The sequence below is a fragment of the Taeniopygia guttata genome, chromosome 4 (assembly GCF_048771995.1).
Source record: "Taeniopygia guttata chromosome 4, bTaeGut7.mat, whole genome shotgun sequence".
Taxonomy (NCBI): domain Eukaryota; kingdom Metazoa; phylum Chordata; class Aves; order Passeriformes; family Estrildidae; genus Taeniopygia; species Taeniopygia guttata.
The window spans coordinates 41,047,979-41,064,317 of NC_133028.1; the positions used below are offsets into that span (position 1 = coordinate 41,047,979).

General features: G+C 34.9%; 1 protein-coding gene across 2 annotated transcripts in view; it reads right to left on the reverse strand.

The window, feature by feature from the left end:
• The window catches only part of GLRB (glycine receptor beta), a 49,243-nt gene that overhangs the window by 14,356 nt on the left and 18,548 nt on the right, over positions 1-16,339 (reverse strand). For both annotated transcript variants that reach the window (XM_002198675.7, XM_030271452.4), the window contains exons 5-8: positions 12,610-12,839; positions 9,209-9,291; positions 6,287-6,427; positions 2,905-3,057 (exon numbers count right to left, since the gene is read on the reverse strand). In XM_002198675.7, coding sequence (XP_002198711.1) covers positions 2,905-3,057; positions 6,287-6,427; positions 9,209-9,291; positions 12,610-12,839 — 607 coding nt within the window. The remainder of the gene's footprint in view (positions 1-2,904; positions 3,058-6,286; positions 6,428-9,208; positions 9,292-12,609; positions 12,840-16,339) is intronic.

Consider the following 16,339-nt stretch of genomic DNA (forward strand, 5'->3'; position numbering starts at 1 on the left):
TGAAAATGTAAATGAAAATGAAACGATCTGTATTGACCTATGAAAATATTCATTTCTACTTGATCACACAACACATTCATTAGCTACTGTTCCTATTTGGATTTCAATAAGATTGATATGATATTTTATTTAGCATTAATCTCAAATCGAAAATTCACTAGCTCTTAGAACACTGAAGCATAGTGTTCATAAAGTGTGATTTTAACCCACAAAATTTTATGATGCTTTATTTAGAAATGTGTAATATCAATGAAAAGCTGGAATTATTTTTTTGTCCATGGGGATAATAAAGAATGACCCATTCTGTTATCTCAGAACAGAATGGTACAGCAAATTCCTTACTGAATCCTCAGAGTACACTCTGGCTTACTTTCCATCTACTGTATCTGAAGCATTCACATACAAACATTCCCATAAGGAGAAAAAATGAGCATAGAATGCTTTGCTTTAAAAAAAATATTTTCACTTAGCAACACCTGAAGACTGGGGATGAACACTAATTATGGATCACAATGAATTGAATTAACAAGTAAAAAAAAGGGCCATACTGCCTCTTACTATATCTAGGAGACATTTGCCTGTTTCCAGCATGCTGTTCATGCTCTAACAGTAAACTGTACCAAGTACCATGCTTGACTGATGAAGGGCAACCTCTATCCTTCTCCTGAATAACCAAATTAGCCATTAACACAGACTGGCTCAATGTCTTGGATATAGTATTTTTTTCCTACTGACTTTAATGGTTTTACTATCATAATATGTGATAATTAATATCATGAATGGTGCCAAAACCATTTGTAAACCTTAAAATACTATACCTTACAATTTTGGATTGAACTCTACAGAACTAACTTATACATTCTAGCTGAAAAGATTTTTGTAGAGCTTTTATTAACATGTTCAGTAGAGCAACTGAGGCCATGGTGACCAGCAGCTAATTTCCTTTTGTGTGGATTCCTACATGAAAGGTTCACTTTCAGAGTCTAAGAGACTTCTAGGTTTTCGAGGTACAATAAAGTGAGACAGAAGCACAGAAATATTCCACTCAGCAACCATTTGCTGCCTGATGAATGTTGTCATGGCCTCGGAGACCCTAGTACCAGAGTGTAAGATGCACTTCTGGCAGCAGCTGCGCTAGGTGCCTACTTATCACAATCCAAAGCTTAAGGCTTAAATGTGAGTGAGGAGCATGAATAAATAAACTGAAAGATTTGAAGTAGCTTCTTATCTAATAAGATCTGAAACTAGCCACTGGTACACTTGGGGCTAGATATCATTTACTTGAAACACAAATGTTAATCTTCTATTTCAAGGTCAAGGATCTCAAGGATATCACTAGATGAATTAGTTTGTTGCTCTCCTGAAACTGGAGAAAGATAAATCTTACCCCAGTGACAGTATTAATAACTGTCATACTAAATACTGACTCAACTAAGGCGGTGTCAGATTTACATGTTTTTTTGCTTTTCTGGAGATTAAGGAAAAGTCACATAGCCAGGCCAATAGCTAGTATCTTTGAAAATTCATTAGTTCAGAAATGCTAATTAGTTCAAAAATGCATGAAAGAAGCCAATAAACACTTACAATGAATGAAATAAATAAACAATAAATAAATATGTATATTTAGTTACAAAGACATCCACTATACTTAAATCTATGCTAAGACTCTTATAAATCTAATATGTCTTTAACAAGCCCATCTGGTTCACTATTTGAAGCACGGGATTATAAAATTGGCAGTACAGCTTGGTTTTGATTCTAGTTTTCCAGTTCCTCTTTCATTCTTTTTAATTTAATGCATGTTACATTTTTCCCACCCTTTTTGTCTTCAAATGTTCTCCTAAAGTTTTGCATTATATAAGGCAACCTCACAACTTTTCAAGGTAAAATATTATATTTGTTACTTGCCGTGAAACAAATACAGATTGAGACTCCTTCCTAAATAACTATTTTTAAAAGGTTAAAAGTAAATAAAAAAGAAAAAAAATAAAAAGGCTGCACAGGACTCATATTCTGTGGGGGTGTGGCAGTTCCAGTGTGAGTAGGAGGTTTGTGACCAAGGCAGGCAGCTGGAGGGATACTGCAACTGCACCACTGGGGTATTGGAAACAGGTGCACTAAACCTCTTGGGAGATAGCAAAGATTTGGAAAGTATGGAGGGAGATTTGGAGAGGAGGGAGTGCTAGGGAAAATGGGAGCTTTGGGAAGCCAAAACATGGGAAATGGAATCCAAATAGGAGAAGTGTCAGGATGCAGGAGCCTGGCTCTGCATGTCACTGAGCTCTTGGGGTTGGCAGGTTTGGCCATGCCAGAGCTGTAGTCCTGTGTAAAACCCAATTAGTCAAGATAATATTGTTACTATTAAATCTGTGTCCTGCTATTTCATAATAAATGAAGGGCCTGCCTACTGTGTTCTGCTGATCAGCATGACTGCATGAGCCTGAAGTACTCTCATGAAGTGAGTCTCTAATGAAATAAGGCCAGTCAGGTAACAGGAATGCTAGCTCTTTTCCAAATATAATTTCTAATAATCTTAAGAAAGATTTCTCCAATACGTAGGTATTAAGAGCCTTACTTATTATCCTGCTTTATTGATTATTCAAACGTTGAAATTCCTGTATATTGCCAGTGTTTGCAGCATCACCAGTACATAGACGGATCAAATTTGTCCAGGCTGAGAGGAGACAAAGTCATTGTCACCCAAATGCTGGAACTACAATCAAATGAAGTCTTAATGCCAAAGTGGAGTTTACAGGACTTGGAATGAGCAGATTTCAGTGAAAATGATGAGAGGATAATGGAAGTGAAGTTGCTTTCAGGGTCCAGTGTCATGTAGCCAAAGCAACTGAGAATGGCTCAATGGTGCTACAGTGGATTGTGACAGTACGTGAAAACGCAGGTTACCCAGTGGGACTCTTGCAGCACTTGCATCAGGATTGATCCAAAATGACAGCCAGGATAGAACAACAATTAGCAGTGTAGGAGCATAAACACCCATCATGTAAAATCCAACTTGTCTTCTTAAAGTGAAGATTACTTCTACACAAGTGTAATAACCTTTAAAGAAATAAATGCATTAATGTTTCATGTGCTTTGCAGGTGAACCTCTGATCCAAATCTTCCAGGTCTTTTTCTGCTTAAGAGCAAAAGTTCAATGCTTTGATTTTCTTTATAATGGTAAAGAGAGCAATTTGAAAAAAAAATTCAAAACACAGATTTACTTAAGCATCAAGTGTGGTTAGGCTGTGGTACTCTGTGCTCTGTAAGGAACCTTTCCACTTTTCAAAGCAGCAGGAGGCTGGAGTGACTCCCAGCTTGATGCTTCTTCTAGATGCAGTTCCGACAAAACCGATGGAGTCTGGAAGTCCTACAAGCTTAAGCTCATCTGAAAATCCCACTTAGCATTAATTTTTGAAAAAGATGAATTAAGAAATATTAGTCCAACAAGTCTAGAATGAAAAGAGATGTTCTGAATTTGGCTCTAACCAAAGATTTCCCCAGTACTGAAATTTGGTGCAAATTTCTTCTAAAATTGGTAAAGACATTTTAAAAGAAACCCTAGAAAAGCTGCCATTTTTTTAAAATAAGGAACAATGTATCAAATCTTTTAAAATGAGCATCTAAAGCATACAAACTTCAGAAGATGTTTAAGACAAATTCAACACAAAAAGTTGCAGTTACTAGATGTTTTACTGAGATAACAAATGTATCAAGAAGTCTGATAAACAGAAAATAATTTCTGTCCATATTTTCACTCAATTAGAAGAACTGGAATTTTTATATTAATAATAACACAACGCTGTTGGAAAAAAACTGAAACTTTTTCAAAAACTAATCTATCACAAGAAAAAGGCATTCCTATTTTATATTACAACAACTTCAAATTTCAAATCAGACTGTATTTATTGATCCAGTTGGTGAGATACTTATTTAGAAGACAGAATGTGTCAAAAAGTTCTCCATTTACCTTCCATATTGTATCAGTTAAGTGCTGTACAATGATACATCATTGTAAATGTGCTGCTTGGGCATACAGATGCCACAACAACAAAAGTATAAAATATTAAGGACAAACATCCTTGTGTATAAGACACTATATTGTATTTTATAGTTCATTCTATCATCTTCAGTGATCAGTTGGCTGCAAAATTTTCCCTCTATAATTTATGGATGGATTCCAGACACTTCTAGGTTTTGTTTTCAACTGAGAGATGGCCTTCAAAATCATTATTTGTTTGTGTTGTGTAGGAAATGCATTTTGCATGCCTTCATTTGAATAATAATTCATCAGAAAGAGCATGGTATCTATTGCCCTCACCATTCAGCTCAAAAGGACCTATCTGATCTGTCATAAAATTGATGAATAACAGGAAATTTGCAAATATAAATATTCAATGTATTGCTACAAAAGCAGCCCAGATTTGCTGACCCTCTTTCAACTTAGGCAGGTATTATAAACATATATATTGACGGAAATAGGCAGTAAAGATTAAGGGTTTTTGCAATTGTCAGGGAACTCCTACATAAACCATAATTTTGAAAATCTGCTCCTTGATTCAAAATTTCTCTTGCTTGTCTGACAAAATTATTTGGCTCTGCATGGGAAATCTGCTGTTAAAAAAGTACCTTCAGCATAAGAATTTTCAAATAAATAAAAAAAAGGAGCATTGAAAACAGCCTTTAAAAATATTTCATTGTACTAAATATTCGACTCACATTACTGAAATATTAATTCTGGTTTTATTATGAGATTAAATGGAGATTCTTAACAGAATGGGTTTGCAGTAAAAGAATTGTGAAAACCTTCCAAAATGCTTCTCTCATGTTCTTTCTTTAATGTTCACACACACAGAGAATATGAATATTTTACTGAACATTTTGCACCATATCATTTGTGGTCATAAGCTGCTGAAACTTGAGAGAGCACCACTGATTTTCTTTGTGTATAATTCTTAAACATTTTTGTTTAAGGTTCCTAAAAATACCTGAAATATCTAAAGTTTTTACAGACATTTAGTTTCAGATTTAGGGCACACCTCAATCACAATAGAATATAACTTAAAATTTTCCCATTTATATGAATTTCATTTGGGAAATGCAAGATCCATTCCTTTAATTTTTCACTACCTTAAGGACTACTTTTTTCAGTAATTTCATTTTTTAGTAAGGAACAAGATATTTTTCTCACTGTGAAGTAAGGTTTTGTCATATCTTGTATGCCATCACTGCTAACTGCTGGATATGCTTTCAAAAAAATCTGAATTTTCCTGAAGATAGCTAATTTCTTATTATTTACAAATTATAAATCACCTGAGATGCTGAATTATGTTCCTAGGATGAGATTTCACTCATTTTGCAGTTAAAAACCAAAGCCCACTTTTATTTTCATTATCTTTTCAAATTAAATTCTTAACTATGAGATCTACTAAGGTTCCTTGAGATCTCTCCAGGACTGGAATGTACCACAGGAGCAACTGCAAGTAACAGACCCTCCACTTCAGCTGAATAGGCAACAAGAAACTTGCAGAGGGTCCTCGGAAGCTGCAGCACCACAGACTTCCCAATTAAGTTTTAATGGAAGATTTATTCCCATGATGTAAAAGCACTGACTAAAATACAGCTGCTCTTGTAGAAAGTCTTGTGGTTGTCAAAGCATGTAGTTTGTATATAATCGTAGGCAGGAATCAATCAAGGTGAAAAAGGCAAATCATTAAAAGCCAGAGTACAGAAACCATTGGAAAAATTTCTGCCAACATTAAAAAAATAATCATGGGAATAAATAAATAAATAGAGTGCTGAGGATTGCAGACAGCTTTCAAAAATGACAGAATTTCCAGAACATTTAGAGAAAGGAAGAACCCATTAGATGAAGCATTTGGAATTACAGTCTAGTACTATCCACTTATGGAACAAAAGTCTAACCATAAAATCAAAATTTACCTACTTTGCTGCAACTGGCATGATTCTGAATGTACATTCTTTCAGAAAAGTTTAACATTTGCAAGCAAACACAGGTATTAGGACCATAGAAACAAAACAGTGATAGTAAGATCACTATATTTGTAAGCAAAGCTAAGACAAACATTTAATCTCTTCTTCAACTTGGATATTTATATATTTGACCTAGTGTGTAATTTTGCCATTATATGAACCAGTCATTAGTTAAAAGTAATCTATTTCATCCCAGGAAATGTGACATGTGGACTGGAATATTAACCATTAACTATAAACAGTAATTAAAAGAAGCTTAGAACTTTTTACCAAGGAAATAACTTACATTACCTACCTGTGCCTTTGTAATACTTGGTACAGTTACCATATTCAATATCCTCCTTTTTAATATCAAACTGAGGCAGAGCAATTTTCTCTAGCTGTACCGGATCTCCAGACTGCCAGATAAACCGTAAGTCATCAGTTGTGTAACCAACTACAAGACAAAATAATAATAATTATAATAATTGTTTAAAGATCCACCTCAATCACAGTAAACTCTGCAAGAAAACTTAGATCATATGTATTGTATATCTTTCAATATTTTTCTTTTTATTTCCTGTTCAAATAAATAAATGCAAAAATTAAATAATCTGCAGCTGCATTTTTATGTAGGCTGAATTTAGGACTTAGTGGGTGAAACATTACATTACCAGCAATTTTAGGATGACTAACAGGTATTTGTTACAGGGTGTACTTTTCAAACAAAGAAAGCAAAGCTGTATTTTCCACAGCTTTCAAGCCTCCATATTCATTCATACTCTACTTCAGCAAAATATGAAAAAGATGAATTTTAAACAGTACTTATGAGTCTGAGTAACTTCTTAAGAATTTAACAACTCAATTACCATGATGAATCTTGTGTTTGTGCAAAACAACCGCACTGCTTATTTTCTCGGACTAAAAGCCCTGATTCATGACAGCATTGCCATTCAGGAAATACTTGCCCAGGAATTAGAGCAGATGTACAGTCCTACAGAAATCAGCTCAGTGCCTTCCTGACCCACTGAGTACACACAGACCTCAGCAAACCTCTAAGTGCCCAAATCATAATATATACACCAGCACCAAGTGAGAGGCAGTGCAAATTATACTCACAATATTCAAGAATAAAGCAATATTAATTAAATATGCACAATCAGAATCATGATTTACAAGCCATTTCTTTGCTACCTTCTGTTCATTAAAGATTAACTTAATTCAAACAGAGATAATGTGTGTTAGATGGAAACACAGATGAGGAAACATAAAAAAGATGGAGTTGGAATGCATAATTTTGCAGTTCAAAGCCTGAGAAAAATGTTTAAAGAGCCATTCTTTTTCTGGAGGCATTAGATTATTCTTTTTAATTTTTGAAAAACAGCTGTGATTAAGAAAGTGAAACTGTTCATAAATGATGTCTTTATGATTCACAATAATTTAATAAAAATCACAATGTTTCAAAGCTTCATAATATAATACATTATAAAAAAATTGTTTTAATGTTTCATTCATAAAATCATTTTCACTCCATTCCAACACACTTCATATCAGAAAACTGCCAAGATCCTTTATGATAACAATTACTAGAGACTGAAAACTGTGTCTACAGAGAATATGTATAGAGAACTGGGGATTATAACTGTGGATATGATAACATCTTAGTAACAACTGATGGCCTTTTTTGATTTCGAAGTTTAGCAAGTAAAAACAAAATATTGATTGTAAAATAACCTAATAATAAAATTTGCAATGGCTAGCAACGAAAGAACTGGAAGGACAGATAGGAAGTCATGCGTACGTTTCTTACTTTTGATAGATGAATTAAAAGGTAGAAGAAAGTTTAGTGTAAAGTCTTTTCAAAGGAGAAAATTCACTTAATTTGAGTATATAATTTTAACATGCTTTTTTTAACAAGTAGTTTATCCTTGTATGACTATACCTTTCAACACCTGTAAAGCAAGTGGACTTTCTGGACTGAGAAATCTCGAGTGAACTTCCATTAGTATTACTAACTAATTTCAGTTTAACCCGAAACTTATCTGGGTTTCCATAAGAGTTTACTTCAGTGATGTACTTGGTACATCACTACATAGTAGTGATGAACAAAATTACTATGGACATACTAAAATTCTAAAGATAAATGCTTCCAATCAAAACCTAAATTGTAAAACTGTACTACTACTACTACTACTACTACTACTACTACTACTACTACTACTACTACTACTACTACTACTACTATTATTATTATTATTATTGTTGTTGTTGTTGTTGTTGTTGTTGTTGTTGTTGTTGTTATTATGTTTGTTATTTCTATTGTTATTGTTATTGCCTTGTCCATGTTGTGGTACCCTGCCCGGCTTTGGTTAACCTTACTTTTTCTTCATTTGTGACTTTCTTTCCCTAACCTCACCCTTCCCACTAGACCTGCTGGAGTAACAGCTGAATGAGTTATTATGTTACAGAAGGAACAGACTGGAACAGGTCACCTTCCTTGTCTCTGCTTCATGCTCATCCTCAGGAAAACAGAATTACCATGAGAGTGGGATCACCAAGGATTAAACTGTTGGAAAAAGCTGTAGAGTAGACACCAGCATATTTGGGGCACGGAAAGGAAGATGGATTTCAGAAACATTTTGTCGGGAACTTCCAGCATGGCATGAATCCCTTCAGAGATGTGACCTGTCTGCCCTGTTGTAAGATTAAATCACCTGGAGACCAAGAATAGGTGCCTGACTACATCCACAACACATCCTGAAACCACTTTCAAAAGGTTTGATACTAAATGATCTCACTGCTTTAGCATCAAACACTTTTCTTTTGGTACTGTATCAAAGGAATTCCAAACAATACCAATGTATCATCAATGCAAGGGGATAAATTGGGCCCCAAAAACCTACAAAGCAGCACAGGTCGTGGAAGTTAAAACCACCTGGCAAAACCATTCTTTATTCCAAATGATATGATTCCATTTATCTGAGTTTATTGTAAATGCTTTTATAAAAGGCCTCAGCTATCATTCTGGTTGATAGCAAAAGCTAAATCTAAGAGTGCACAGTAGTGCCATAACAGTATGAAACATCTTTGATAGGGCAATGTACATTGGTACCAGTGAGTATCAATTTCATGATTCATTAAAAATGTTGAAATGAAGGAAACAGAATTAATAATTTTTGTTTGATTCTCATGCACACCTAGAAGATAACTGTTTTTATGGACAGAGTGATTTACATACAGCTTTCCAATTGCATCTTGCAGCGCTGTGTATCCATAGGAAACAAGGTCAAGTCCAAAGGGCATGAAAGTGTAATGGACAATCTGAAAATACAGAAATGATATTTAAAAACAGTGTGAGCTGTCAGGTAAGCAGTAGATGGCCATGAGAAAGAAAAAAATCACAGGTTTTTGATTTTTGTCTTCTAAAAGAGCAGAAACAAAGTCTAGAAGTTATAATTAGCAGTTTTCAGTGGAGATCTGTCTAGTATAAAATAAGACAATAGAATTTTAAAGAGGGTTTTATATGCATAGAATATTAGAGAACTGCTAATGCAAGACAAAATACACAGAGGTCATAGAATAACCAAACCAGATGTCTATACAGAACAGCGTCCTGTCTCCAGCATTGGCCAATGACAGACTTCTAAAGAAGAAGATGACACTACAACAGCAATCTGGAAGTGTTATTTTGCCAGATATCCAACAGCATCCAAAAGTTGCATCTCAAGGGCTTCCCAAACCAGAAGGGATTCTTCACTATATAAGTGACATCAACTGATTTTTTTGTCTCCAAGAAGTTGTTTTCCTTTCAGCTGCTTTCTGGAATCTAGGTGTCCTGGTTTAACCCAGGACAGTTACGTTTTTGTCCCTAGTAGCTGGCACAGTGTTGTGCTCTAGCATGGACAACACACTGATCCTTCTGGTTGTTGCTGACTAGTGCTTACCCTAAATCAAGGATTTTTCAGTTTCCCATACTCTGCCAGTGAGCAGATACACAAGGAGATGAGAGACAGCAGGGTAGGGATGATCACCAGTCAGCAGGAAGTGGGCAATTCTATTTTGCATCACTTGTTTCTCTTGGTTTTATGTCTCTCTCCCCCGTCTCTTTTATAACTTTTAGTATTAGCATTAATGTTTTTATTTTGTTCTACTTTGCTGCAATTTTTAAGGGGTTCTCAAACCACAACTTTTATGGCCTTTATTTTCCTGCTTCTCCTCCCCATGCCATTGAGGCCAGGAGGAAGTGAGCAAATTGTACTTAGTTTCCACCTGGGGTTAAACCCTGACACCACATCAAGTTTAATATGCACAGTATCTTGCAGCAAAGAATGCCGTAGGTAAGTTGCACACACTCTAATTACACCTTTTTATCTATACTCTGTCTGTCTCATAGTTCTTTCACTGTAAAAGAAGGCCAAAAATCAATGACCATCCATTCTCTTTGTGCCATTTGTGATTTAGAGACCTCTATGGCACCACCTCAATTATTTTGCTTTTTCCAGTGTGAAAAGATCAGCCTTACTCAGCTGTTCCATACCTTTGACTGTCCCTGCTTCCCTTCCTACAGCTGGAAGACCAGAATTGCATTCAAGATGTAAGTATAGTATACTTTCATGCACTGGCATAACTTTAATCCCTAATACTTCCACGAATTTTATTTACTTTTTCAAATAGTACTGAGCTATTAGCTGACATTTTCAGAGAACTATCCATTACTACCCAAAGCTAATTTTTTTGGTTGGTAATAACCAACTCTAGATCAATCAGGCTTTATGTGAAGTTAAAATAATTTTTTCCCTCATGCATAATTTCCAAATTTCCAGTTGTTTACATTAAATTTCATCTCATACTCTGTTGCCTAGTCACTGGATTGATTTGTGGTTCTCACTGTTGTCTCTTATCTTTACTATTCTTCATATTTTGGTATCATCAAGTGCACTTTCAAATTCAGAGGGTTTTTTTAGGTGGTTTATGTTGAAAAGCACAGATCACAGAATAGATTTTTCTTGTGGGAGTCTACTGTTTACTTCCATTGATGTGAGTAGTAGCTGTTTATTCCTGCATTCAGTTTCCTAATTCTTAACTATTTGTGCAAGAGCTTTCTCTCATACATATTTTGCCATGGAAGTATTTTGATAATGAGATACTTTCATTTATATGTGATAATATCTCTGTAAACTAGAGCCACAAGACATAGAAATTACATATTTTAAAAATGTCATCAAACCACAGTCCCTAAATTAATAATCTAACCTGTGTACATATCATGTAAGAACATAGTGTGCTATTAAAATAAACAGAGTATTTTTAGGATATGACAATAATTTCTAACTTTATTTGACCTGTTTTTCTTATTTGGACATTTTCAGAGAATAGATTTTCCATCAGAAACACTTCCATTACTATTCACTCAACATTCATTAATCATTAACCATACCTATTGAGTTCATTTATAAATACCTGCAACCCAGAAAAATATTTGAAAAATATTTCAGTGTTTCATTTAATATTCGCTCTTTCAAAAGGGAAACTTCTTTCATAGCTGGAAGTTATTTTCTACATTGAAATATTAATTTCTACACACTTCAAAACTACAGAAGCAGCTGAAATCAAAACCAAGACCTTCAGAGAAAGCCAAATGAAATGCTTTGATTGCCCAATGTATTTTCTTTTCTGATCACTGCCAGCAATAGTCTTGAGACTAATTTTTCTCATCCTGTTTTGAAATGAGAAAAAAAGAACTCCAGATCTTTCATATTGTTTCTTCCTTTTTCTATCCATTTCTACTCCAAGAAGAAATAGCTTATGTGACCCTAGCTTCTCAAGTGGTTTCCTCTTAAAGGTAGTGTTGCAGTGTATTCAGATTAATTTTTGCATCTATCAGGGCAATATGTTACAGCTCACACCAGAAGAAAATTCTCTTCCTGTTAGGAAATCTAGCCTAATGTCTACAAACTATAAACTATAAACTCTCCAGATCTGTAATTCACTATGACCTCCTTTTTAATCAACTAATTTGCCAGTTTAACTGGATAACTATTTTTGTATCATTGTGTATACCTTTTATAAACCAAGTCAAACCACCAAAAAAGTGTATGTTAACTGCAATTCAAACAGGAATTTGCAGGCTTCTGAAAAAAAAATTATATCTGTAAAGTATAGAACTTAATCAGGATTTTTTTGCACAGTACTTTTACAAAACATACATATTCACAAATTTTATCATTTCTGCTTTCCCTGTATCTTTAGCAAGTAATCATAGTTTACTTTAGTGGTTGTAAAAATTCAAATAGTGTGCAACATATGCTGTTTTACTGAAGGTTGTATTTCAGATATATTATCCTCTCCATTATACTTCTTGGAACCTAAAAAATTATCAAAATAGTTTAAATTTAGTTAGTTCAGTGTGTTAGCTTAACACGTCAAAATTCTCACACCTGCAGTGCTATCAACTAAGATGCTTTAAAACACCTTCATCTGATTTCTTTATACACAATTTATTGCAGCATTGTTTAGAAACTGTCTCATATAAATTTAAATATTAGTAATCAATTGTATTACATTACCAAGACTAATATAGAATATATACTTCATAGAAAATCACTTTAGAAAAACAGTGTAAACATATAAATAAAATACCTCATGCTGACTAGGACATCTCCATCCCGAAATATAAAAAGGAGGATATTTTCTTGTGTGACATCATGAAAATTTGCGTTTTTTTCATTTGCAAAGAATAAATCTGGCTTCCAAAGACACTTAAACATAGTTGGGTCCACTGTCAGTGTATCTGAACCTCTCCAGTCATTGGGCAGTTTGAGTCTGGGGTCGTTCCACTTCTGTCTTAGAAAGATGTTGACTCTGTAATCCTGATCAGAAAAATAAATAAATATTAGACTAGCCAAAAGTCGAGCAAAAACCCCACAGAGAAATAAAATCATCCCATTAGACTTAGAAAAGAAAAAAATTATGCCCTGATTTTTCTACCACAAAGACAGCAATCACTATTCAAATTACATTACGACGTTTTATGCTTAACAGACTTTACTACAAACAGATTACATCTCACTCATAGCTTTGAATACAGCAACTTTCTTTAAACAAAGGACCAAATTCCTGCTCCAGAGTAATTTTTGCACCCCCTCAGTAATAGCTCCTGTTACCCAGGCATAGAGAAGAGCATGCAGCAGGGCAGAAAGAGGCCATAGCTTGACTACACTAAATAGCTGCAGGCAGCAGGCATGATATCCGTTCTTTCAGGATATCCTGTGAGTGCCAGTTCCAGTTTCCTCTCCATTTGGTTAAGTGGCACACTGATGGCAAAATATCACACTATAAAATCAGGAAACAGACCAGATTTTATACTACACACCGAGTCTCAGACCTTCTATCAGTGATCTGGGACTGAGGTAGAAGGTATGAAAGGAGAAACTGAATCAGTCTCAAAGAGACAAAGTCAAGGCTTTACAGAAGAAATCTCCTTTTGAAATCAGCAGGACTCTGGCTGAAGGAAGGACAGTAGTAGAGCTGTGCCATATGAGAACCTAATTTTGCTTTTGGGAATTGGAGTAGCGTCTCAGGGCAAAATGATACACTGCATGTATTCTGTCCTTAGTGAAAGCTGTGTGCATCCAAAAGAAGAATCTGACCTAGAATGTCAGCTATGATTTTTCAGTCTTATCTCTTAAGTCTTTTTGTTTTTTACATTTACATTTAAGCCAGTGCCTCTTTTTGATGTATATGTAAACTAGGCAGATCACATATAGAGAAAGAATAAAGTTGTTGAAAAAAAGTTAAATGAACTCAAACAAATGAAGAAAAATTCTGTATGTAAGATTATTTCTATCTCCAGTCTTCCTAGTTGCCTTCTGCAGTGTGTTTTGTTTTTTTCATAATTTTCTATTAGGTACAAAGCCTCCTGAGACAAGGGCTGTGTCTTTCAGAGCAGTGAAAACACTGCTACTGCTCTACAATTATAGCAAAATGCTAGAAATGTGGGAGTGAAGGTTCTTGACATATTTTTGGTTTGTCAGTGTATTCTGCATGTGAACAAATTTTGTAAAGTATTTTATTCTCCATGTCAATTACTCTTACACATTCTTTGTTGGTACAACTGAATTATCTTCTTTTGTACTTACTACATTTGCAGTCCAAACCAGTTGCCATGTTGAGACAGTCATCCTAACTTCAACCAAAAGGAGTCCTCTCGGCTAAGACCCCATGCAGAATCATTTATTCTGTTGCTTTGCTCTGTATATTTAAATACAGTGCCCACTCTCCCATGTCCAGTCCCCCAGTCAAATTAGCCCAAGTATTTCTTTATTACACTATGCCATGTAAAATTTTTCCTTACTGCCTTGTAAGGAAAAGCAAAGCATCAAAACTTGTTACATAGTGGTAGTTGGTTTTGTAAAAAGATACATAGTCTGACTCTTATGTATACAAAGACCTATGTTGTCTTGCCAAAGGAAAGAAGAACGAAAAAAAAAATGTCTAATATGAAGTGAATTTGTACTGGAAGGCTCTTATAGAGAAGCTTCATAATTGGAGGGAATTCAGGTCATTATCTCAGAAAGCATCTTTTCAATTATATGTATATAATTGAAAATTTCCCTTACTTGCTTCTTGCTGAAGTTCTCGTTCCATATGCACCTCTTCTTTCAGTGAAAAAAATTACTCTAAACCATATGAAATAAATACTGCATACCATACATGCTCACAAACGTTACACTATTGGTTACACTGAATTCAATTTCTCCAAAAACAAGTGCATTACCCTAATTTTAAACAAAATAAGATGCCTTCTCAAAGCCATAGGCAAATGATAAGCACTGTGCAACACTTGCCTTCAGCTTACCCATTCAGTAGAAGGAGATGCTTACATCACTGAAAAGCAGAATGCACTGGGAAAATAAGAACTGGAAGTAAGATCAGGTGGATGCTATTTTATTTCCTTCCTTTCTCTATTACAAATGAACTTAAACACCAAACTATCAGATGTTTTGACATTTTAATAACTTGAGTCTGTTTCCATTTAACTCAGAGAAAGAAAAATCCCCTTAATCTAAAATGGGGAGGTTCAGGCCCAAAGTAGAGACATTGACAGGGATACTTGAAAAGGAAGGCCACCACATACTTGAGGCAATACAGAGAATGTAGAAGGAAGCACAGAGATGTCACAATACAAAACTCTGGCTAGCCAGAAAACAATGTGCAAAAGGGCTGCTTCTTAGAAGAGCATGCACCCTTACAGCATCTGTCAGCAGTAAAGACTATGATCTGGTAAAAATTTATTTTGAAATAAGTCTGTAACAAGTCCTCTCAAATTTGCACAATGAATTTTAAGACTCAGTAAGTGTATTACAATAAGGTTGAATAGGGGCTGAAGAAGTAGTCTGCATGGAGCACATGGTCTTCCTGGTGTACATTTTATAAATGTCTTTTAAATTTGCAGAGTGGTTGATTCTTTAGAGTAAAGGAGAGTCAAGCAGCAACTAAAAAGCCTGAAACTAGGGACTGAGGATGGAAGAGATATTCATCAGCATCAGAGCTAGGAGGATCTCTCAGGTAGAAGGAAACACAGAAGTATTCTACAGGGTTCTGTTTTCCCATGTAATTCCAACAGAAGGCAAGTTGTTTTCAGGGAGGTTGGGAGGCATTCTAGGAAATATTTCAGAAGTCTAATTAGTGGGCATGTGGCCAGAAAACCACCTCAGGCCAGAAAGCAAGCATAGGCTATACATATCTCTGCAAAATAGAGCACACAGAAGATCATGAAAGACTTACTACATAAACTGCACGCATACAAAGAAAGGCAATATAATAGTGCTTCCTTTTAATGAAGTAGAAAATATAATTTTTAAGATTAGAATAAGGAAATTGAATGTTTTTTATGGTTATGAATATTAAAAGGACCTTTCTGTAAGATTTTAAAATAAAGGAGAAGGAAGAACTGGTGTTTTGTTACTTGAGTCAGTGAAGAAAGGCCACACTGCAAGCAAAAACTTTGAACATAGATTCCGTAGACAGAAATTCAGATCATCATCACAGAAAAAATATTATAGCCCTATGGGTATTTGTACCAGAAACTCTCTATCCCTAGGAATCCTTGACTGGTCATCCAGTTTAAAACTGTTTCTAAACGTGACATAATCACCATATTATACCACAAATCTGCAGTCTGAAAATACGTGTGCAAACTCAAAAGCAGTGTTAACATGGGATCCTTGACAAGTGGTCTAATGATAGAGAAGGAAACAAGCTACAGTATTCAAGATAAAGGGAGCTTGCTTGAAGGTAACAGATCTGGCATTAGCTCTTCTCCTTTTTATCTGTACAAATTCTGATTCTCTCTGTAGTTCACTAGTTC